The sequence below is a fragment of the Poecilia reticulata genome, linkage group LG19 (assembly GCF_000633615.1).
Source record: "Poecilia reticulata strain Guanapo linkage group LG19, Guppy_female_1.0+MT, whole genome shotgun sequence".
Taxonomy (NCBI): Eukaryota; Metazoa; Chordata; class Actinopteri; order Cyprinodontiformes; family Poeciliidae; genus Poecilia; species Poecilia reticulata.
Window position 1 is genome coordinate 3,412,063 of NC_024349.1, and position 8,741 is coordinate 3,420,803.

The window sequence follows — 8,741 nt, forward strand, 5'->3', positions numbered from 1 at the left end:
TAGCATTAGCTTCTGCTAACATTTCTGTTGGTATAGCGTTTTAACGTTGGTATCTGCTAAATATCGTTTTGGTATAGCGCTTTAGCATTAGCTTCCACTTAGTACCATGTTGGTATAGCGTTTTAGCGTTAGCGTCTGCTAAATATTGTTTTGATAGAGTGCTTAATCTCCCTGGGGGCGCCATTGCGCTTTGTATGAGCAAGCGTTTAGGCGCCCCAGTGGCTGCCAATGGAGATTGAAGGATCCCACATACATGCATGAGAGAATCAAGCAGCACTCCAGGTATGTTTTTGGTTAGGAATGATATTATAGCATGATGTAAAGCTCATAAAAGCCAATTTCACCCCTGTTTAGACCTGGAGTCAGTAAAGTTTTGTAGAGACAGAGTATTACCATCAACACTGCGTCAGCCTAAGTATGAGAAGCGCCATTAACATGCGAGCCACCATTGATCCTCTGAGTGCGTGTGACTGCGTCAACTTGTGAACCTGACCTACATCTCAGATGGTGTAACGAAGAAGCTGCTGGGCCTCTAAATGTGCAGATGGTGCAGAGCAGCTTCCAGGTCAGGCTGCCCGGCTGCTCCCTGCTGGACAGACGCTGGTCGGCTGGCAGAGTTTGGCCGCTGTGACACCTGCCGGCCCGGCAGAACCGCTCCCATCTGGCCCGACGCAGCAACGCCCAACCACCTGCCGCGTTGACCTCCTGGCTTACACTCAAGCTTTACTGCTCTCATCCAGGATGCGTTGTTTTTAAAGATTAGCAGAGAGGCATAAAGGAGCTACTGTCCTACAGCATGCCGGACCCGGCTGACTGGGCAGTAATGAAATACAGAACACCCTCTGGGGCTTCATGCTACAGGAATAGCAACATTTTTCCTGTCACCAAAACATGTTGATTTACAGATTATATTTTTGGTGGCTGGGTGAAACTGCTGTGAGCAAAGATACTTGTGCTTATTTGTGATGTGTCAATTGCTATCAAAACAACGTGTTAAATATGAAGCGCTGCACTTTAATCTGCCCAATAACTGGAGGTTAAACAGACAAGTGGCATCTAGTCCCTTCCAGTCTGTCATTCATTAGCCAGCTGAGAATAAAGCTGTGGGGCAGCGAGGGCCGGACCAGCAGGGTCAGGTTCAGTAGCACATTTCAGCAACATGCCACATGAAAACATAGCAATGAACAACCAAAAGAAAACGTTACGCAACAATGAGGAGGAGTAAAAAGTTGTAATGCAGGATAAAATGAACCCTTGTAGGCCAAGGTCTAAATGGCCATTCCGGCGCGCAGTCTCTCTCTTCTCAGTGCGTCAGAGCTCGCTACGAAGCCATGCAGCGACCGCTAGCAAAACTACTACTAACACTACACACACCACAAACTCTAAATAACACACTTACTGTATAAAAAACCTATCGAAACACTCTTAGTAAAATCCTCAGCATCAATTCTCCCTAGTCTCTTGCCGTATCCAAATCCCCCTCCCCCTCGTTTGTCCCCACGTGTCTCCGTTCTACCTAGCAACAGACCGTCAACACATTTTCATTGGTTGTGTTGAAATGTGGTACAGTTAGACCCCCACACAGTAAGGCGGAAATGATCGATCATATTCCTGGCTTTATTTTCAAGTAAATAACCACAAAACCAATATAAAAACACCACTTTTATAAAGTTTGAAGTCCGTACCGTCCACCAGAGGTGAAATGAACACTCGGTGTGCCGTCTGTGTTATTACGAAGCCTTATAAATGTGTCACGTGCTAGCCCGCTCCACAGCGGGCTTCGTCCCGGTAGGGTTAATCAAAGTTTTAGTTATTATTTTTAATCTAAGGCAGCTCAAAGCAGGTGGGTTTTTGCATTTTGCGTCCAGGCAGCTAAGCTAACCTAAAGCTGCTAATTTAAATTACAGAATTTAATGCACAAACATATTTTTGTTTAAATATAAAAAGAAGGAAACATATAGAATTGTTTTAAATAAATGTTCTATTTGTTCACAGTCTTTTCCTGTTGTCAGTTATACATAAACTGTCAAGAGTTTCTTGACTGTATAGATAAATTGGTTTCTGAATTGAAAATCATTTATGAATTGAATCGTGACCCTAAAAATCAGATCTGAATCCCTAGATACTAAATCCTAGTTCACACGGTTTGGTGTTTTAAGATAATCTCTTAAGATAATTATAATCGATCATCCTGACAGTCACACCTGAACCTAACCCTTCTGTTAGAACCAGAACATCTGCTCCACCTGCAGCTGCTCTGAGTCAAACCAACCTGTTCCCCTCCTGGCCTGTGGGGGCGCTGCACCAAGAACCACCCAAGGAAACGACACAAAAACCTCTGAAGACACTGAGAGCAACTTCCTTCTTCACCAGATGGAAACAAGATGGAGGATTTTAGCGGTTGGAGGATTTCTCTTTAGGCTAAAGACCAGGAGCCATTTCTGCTGCTAGCGCTAGGCTAACATGTTAGCTTTGGTTGGATTTACCCAGAATGCCCTGGGCTTTAGTTTACTTCCTACCTTTAGAGCGGTCACAGTCTGCTTGCTTCCCATGTGCCTTTGAACCAAACCAGAGTTCATGTCAGCCGAACCCAGATGGAGGTTTGTAGGCGGGTCAGAGTTCGATTAGCATTCACACCTAAACGACCCAACTGAACCTCGACAAACAAACCGGAGTTTGATTAAAGTGAACTAAACAGGGCTGGTGTGAATGCACCCTTAAAGAGTCACATCTCTACTATATAAAGTAATCATAATCTAAATGTAAGTCGTGTAGCTCTTGGTTCTGTGCGGTTTAAGCCTCACCGTGCCGGTATAAAAGGTGTAGGACGAGACGAGGAGAAGCAGGCGGGGGGCGCAGCGTCCCACTAGCTTTGTCTCCAGGATACAGTGGCAAGTGTGAAGGAAGAGGAAAGTGTTGAGCCACACGGGAGGCCCATTAAAGCAGAACCTCCTCCCTGTCTGGCTTCCTCCGCCCCAGGAGGAGCTCACCTGGGAGCGTGATGGGATCTGCACCCCCTCCTCCACACATCCACCCTAAAGGAAGTGCCAGGCCCCTGCTGCTCTGTCTCCGGCTCAGGACGGCAGGACGGGTCCCCAGCTGAATCCATACGTCAGCGGCAACCGCCAAGACGAGGAACACTCCCTCACCGCCGCCATCGCTTCTCCTCTTTGTCTGCTCGACGCCAAGCCATCCGCCTACATCCAGAAACGGGGAAAAATAGTTTGCCAAGGCGCTGAGATGTAGGTATCTATAAATAGACGGTGCAGATGGAGAATCCCAGGAAGTACTGAGTTAGGATCTGCTTCTTTGAAGAAAAGGAGGAGGGGGAGATTCGTTACATGAAGAGGACCAGAGGAGCAAAAGTTAATTCTCGAAGGGAAAAAATCTGACTTCAGATTTCGATGACCCACATCCATCCCGGCTCTGCAGACAACCAGGTGTTTGCTTTACTTCCTCCCCTCTGGCTGGAGATGCTGTTTGGAGGTTGAGGTGATTCTCAGGCTGTGCTGGTGACAGAATGGGGGAGACCCGCCATGTGGGACGACGGGACCTCACCTGCCTGCTGTGGATTTAGGCTCCTCCACTGCTGCCTGGGCCGGAGCAGGAGGGTCCAACCGGAGGTACGTCTGAAGGCCAGTCCTCGTCGCTGAACCGTTTGTTTTACAGGGAGTTTAACAGCTCAGAGTGCTGCAGACTCGCTTATAACTGCTGTGGTTCTTTCTCTCTGCTCCGAGTCCAACCAACCTGTTCCCCTCCTGGCCTGTGGGGGCGCTGCACCGAGAACCACTGAGGGAAACGACACCAAAACCTCTAACTGAGCAAAACTTCCTTCTTCACCAAATGGAAACTCAATGGAGGCGTCAGATTTTAGTCGGTTGGAGGATTTCTCTTTGGCTAAAGACCACGAGACATTTCTCCTTCTAGTGCTAGGCTAACATGTTAGCTTTGGTTGTATTTACCCAGAATGCCCTGCACTGTGGTCCACTTCCTGCTTTTGGAGCGGTCTCCAGTCTGCTTTGCATTCACATGCATTCAAACCGAACCAGAGTTCACTTCAGCTGAACCCAGACCGGGGTTTGTAGGACTGGAGTCACTTTTCTGGTTTGATTTCTCATTCATCTGTAGTGAGATGCTAACTGTCATTTCTGCTCAGGGAAGATTCAAAGCCTCCTTATTTAACACGGGCTGCGTGATATGTGGCGTTATTACATCACAAATGTTTTATTGCATTCTGCAGGGAGCAAAAACACTCCATTCAACCGTTCAGGTTGGTGCGTAATGACAAATGTGACCCTGTTGAGGTGGATTTACTGCGGTACACATGCAAGCAGAGAGCATGACTGCATGTTCTCTGTTGAAGACCAAGTGAAGTCCTGACCTGCAACCGGACCTTCTGGCTGCAAGGCAGCGATGCTACAGCTGAGCTGCAGCCGTCTGCCGTGTAATTCATGTCGGTATAAAGATTTAATTTAGTTTTTTATTGTGAAACTTGTGTAATTTAACTAGCTGAAAGGTGTAAGGAGGAGCGGATTTGTTTCTCTGGTTGCTCATCCCTCAGTGTGACCAGGACGGTTACATAACCGCATCATCTCATCAGATTCATCTGCTGCTCATACTAATCATCACATGGAGCCACTGAGCCGTTTTCCTGCAGCTCAGTGGCTCAGATACAGATTAGTCACTTCAAAACTACTTCTCCATTTATGTAATGATGTTGGAGCGAGTCGATTGTGTTTTTTTTTCTTGGAGCCAATTAGATAAAAGCTGCAGATTTAAAAAGTTCAGGGTTCTGCAGGAAAAGCTTTTCTACTTTTTGGTTCCAGAAAATCTTGCAGTTTTTTTGTTGGGCAGATAATAATTATGATGTGGAAGAATGTATATTCATCCAGCTGTACTTTGATAAATATAAATGTGATTGAATGAAGCAGTGTGTAATTTAATCGCAGTCTCAGCGGTTCTGTTTCTGGCCTTGGAGAACAAACTGCGTGTATTTAAAGCGTTTCGACGCAGCAGGAGGATCCGGTGCAGCAGCCGGGAGATCCTCACAGGTGGAGGCTGATTCGGATCGCCTTCCACGTTATGAAACCACAGAATTCAGCTAAACATTATGACTGCTGGAAAACCAACCTGTCATCTGGACGCTGTTTTAGAAGAATAGATCTGGAAAAGGTGTTTCGGTTCTTTTTTCTATTATTTCTGTTGATGGCAGGTTTTTAAGATGTTTATGTAAAAATGTTTAAAAGCAGTGTAACTTTTATATGGGTTGCCATTTGTAAAGTTATACATTCACAAATTAAAAGAAATAATTTGGATTATTTGGCATGTAGTAAGAAAAAAGGGGGATTTATTTTTCAAAGTCATTCATTTATAAAGGTAGTTTCCAAGCTAATGATTTAGTATTAATTTGTATTTTTATTATTATAATTATTGTTATATTTTTATTTAGTTAACAAGCTAAATAACAAAAATTTATTTGCTCACAGAATGGTTAGTTAGTACGCTAAATATTTAGTTTAATAACTGAATATCTAGTTTGAAACTAAATCTCAAGCTAGAAAATGAAATATTTTGTTTGTTAGCTAAGAAAATATTTAGCACCAAACTAAATATTTAATTAGGAAGCTAAATGTTTAGTTACTGAACCAAACTAAATGTTGAATGTGGAGCTAAAAACTGATATTCCGTTTGAAACGTTTCTTAATGAATGAATAACACGGTGAGATATGAATGAAAAATTACCCCCATTTCTTCTGATTACAGGCTAAATAACTCAAATGTTGATTTCTGATTGTGTAACTTTACAACCATCAGCATTTCTCCGCTTTGTCCTTCAGTTCTTCATAAAACTCCCTGATTTCTGCGGTTGAGACGTGATGCAGCAGCTGCGTCCTGCATCCTCCTCAGTGACGTTTAAAGCTCACATTACAACATTACAACCATTTAAAGCTTTTCAAATCAACTCATCGTGTTGATATTTCAGAATTTTCCATTTAAAACACGTTTTTACAGCTTTTCCTCTTATGTGTCCATGGATTCAGTTTCCTCCACTGAAAAACATCCAAAATAGCATCTATTTGTTAGATTTACAGCTTGACTACATGAGCCGCCTCGGAGGCTCTCAGTCATCTTGAGAGCGATCTGTCTGCGTGTTATTTACTGTCTCTGCGCAGCGCTGCGCTCCGGCTGTGCGCCAGGCTCCCCTCTCTCCGCTCATCGCTCTCACAAAGCGCCTCGGTCATAATAGGCTGGTTGGAGGCGGACGGACTTTAAAAAACAGACCTATATCGGTCCATCCCCAGCTGTCAGCGGGAACCCGAACAGGTGGCTCCTCCAGGCACCCGTCGACAGCTTGTCGCTAATCTCCGCTGTGACGACAGCGCATTACCCGGTGCGCGTAAAACCGGGAGTGCGGGAGGTTTGGGTCGGGATTCTCATCAGTCACCAGGATTTTACTCATCGCCGCGGATTCACCTCGCAGACGGACTTCTGGAAAGTGAGCCGGAAATAATGACTCTTTGTTGGATGTTATAAAGTGTGAGCTGCCAAGACAGAGAGGAGACGGCATGTTACCAGAAATAAACAACAAGGTGAGGCAGTTGGGAATAAACTGTAAGAATAAAGTGGACAGCTGAAAATGTAAGAAACGTTCCACACCTCATAGCTAAGCCTGATGGGATGTGGAGAGTTTCTGCCTGGATACAAACCCAACATTTGAGTGGATGTTTAGATGAACTTGGAAATGAAGTTGCAGCTGGAATCGACCTCCCGCTTTATGTTGATCTGATTTCTGGGTTTATGGAGGGAATTGTTGCAAAGTTTGGGGATATTTCTGGTTTCTCCTCCTGCAGCCCGATATCAAACTTCTGCCTCTTCGCTCCTGCACACATGCCAAGTTCTGCTGAAAAATCTGATCCATTTCTATTTCAGTCGTTGTTTCGGCCCATTTATTTCAGTGTTCGTTGTGCTGACAGATTCCATAAGTCTAAATGTGTTGCGGTGTGTTTTTCACTCCGTACATGGGGACTGATTAAATTTAACCGTTGCTGCTCCGGGATGGTAACGTGGTAGAAGTCGTGGTAATTGCTCAGCTGTGTGTTGGTGGCCTCCTGGTTGGCAGGTCATGACCTGCAGCAGGGATGACAGGATGTGCTGGTTTTACCCTGATAATTAACCGCCTGACAGATGAGGGTGTGAGCGGTTTACAGTTTGTTGATGTTTACTCTGGTTGCTGTTTTATTGCCTCGGTTTGACCCTCTGACCAACTGACCCTCCTGGAGACGAAGCTCCTCTCACACATTTGCGAGGATCAAGCAGCTGCTTGGACAAAGTCAGCGTTACTGCAGGCTTCGGCTGCACCTGTTCTCCCGCCAGCAGCTGTGCGTCGCACACCTGGAATCAGCAACTTGATTCGTTCCAGTTCTAAACTCTGGGATCGTTTTTCACTGCTTTCAGCTGCGGATCTCACTTTGGACGGATTTGGTGCTGATGAAGATTCATATCAGCTGATGTTTGATTTACCTGTGACACGTTTTCACCTGTCTGGTGCTCATGAGCTTACAGCTGATCTCCACAGCCGGCCTGCCACAGTGACCTACATGCTGCCACACACTGAACCTCAGAGGTCAGGCCGCAACCCAACCGCATGAACTTTGACCTCCTGAATGAACAACAGCAGCTTCCACAGTTAATTACAATATAACTAAACTCACACCGGAAAACTCAGTTACTAAAAAACATTTTAAAAGTGACTGTTTTATAAAAGAGCCAAACAAACTCTCTGCAGAGGAAGGACACACATCAGAGTGCATGCAAAGATCAGAACTGATTTGTTTACAGCAGATATAGCGGCTTGCCCCTCCTTTTCTCAAACGGGGGGTTCAGTTATAATCTGGTCGTAAATCATAAGAGGTTGTCTTGTAAAATTCAACACGGCGTCAGACGGGAGAGTCACTTTCTGTTTACTTTATGTCAGAGACGTCGGGCTGACCACCTGAGGAAACGAACAAAATGGCCGCCGGCAGCGTTTAGAAAACAACATTCTCCAATACGACATGATTCCTGATCAACGCTTGGCTCACAGAACATTCAGCTCAGAAAATGGATTTTAGTTCAGAAATGTTGCGTTATGACCGCTGACCACACAAACTGGTGCACACACACAGGGCTTTAAGCCAGTACAGTAAGGGAAAGTTGAGTGGATGGAAAAAGTGTGGTTAACAAAGGTGCACATGCTTTCATTTAAAAATGTGGAGCTGAGAGAATGAAGAAACAAATCTGAGTTTTGGATTCATTAGCTGTTAGCAGAGCACCAATTACAATTTCCACCAGTATTTAAAAACCCGACCTGCCAATACCGATTGTTTTTTTGTTTTTGTCTGAAAAATTGCTACATGCAGCAGTCGGTCAATCCGTGTCACAGCAGAGCAGAAGGAGGAAAACATTCCCATTTCTAAAGCTCTTTTTAGGACACACTAAGAAATATGAGTTGCTGCACACGATGGCTTTATTTCCAAATTTATTGGTATTTGTTGAATCTTTTACTGAACAAACAGGAGAAATTGAATAATTAGAACTGATCACAATAAATCAAAATTCATATTGATAAATGATCAACGACACGATAAATACCCTCCTTGTAACAGAGCTGTTCGGAGGTTATCTCTGGTTTTGGAGGTTATTTCTGTTTTCCCCTGGTTTCGGGTGTTTTCCCCTGGTTTCGGGTGTTTTCCCCTGGTTGG

General features: G+C 44.7%; 1 protein-coding gene across 4 annotated transcripts in view; it reads left to right on the forward strand.

Moving 5' to 3' along the window:
- Positions 1 to 8,741, forward strand: part of dyrk4 (dual-specificity tyrosine-(Y)-phosphorylation regulated kinase 4) — a 35,543-nt gene that overhangs the window by 14,101 nt on the left and 12,701 nt on the right. Inside the window, exon 1 of one of the 4 annotated variants that reach the window (XM_008436480.2) lies at positions 3,199 to 3,623. The exons of 2 other annotated variants lie outside the window; for them this stretch is intronic. In XM_008436480.2, coding sequence (XP_008434702.1) covers positions 3,537 to 3,623 — 87 coding nt within the window. In that variant the 5' untranslated portion in view covers positions 3,199 to 3,536. Of the gene's footprint in view, positions 1 to 3,198; positions 3,624 to 6,156; positions 6,591 to 8,741 lie in introns of those variants that run through there. One more of the 4 variants, XM_008436481.2, reaches the window with a different exon arrangement.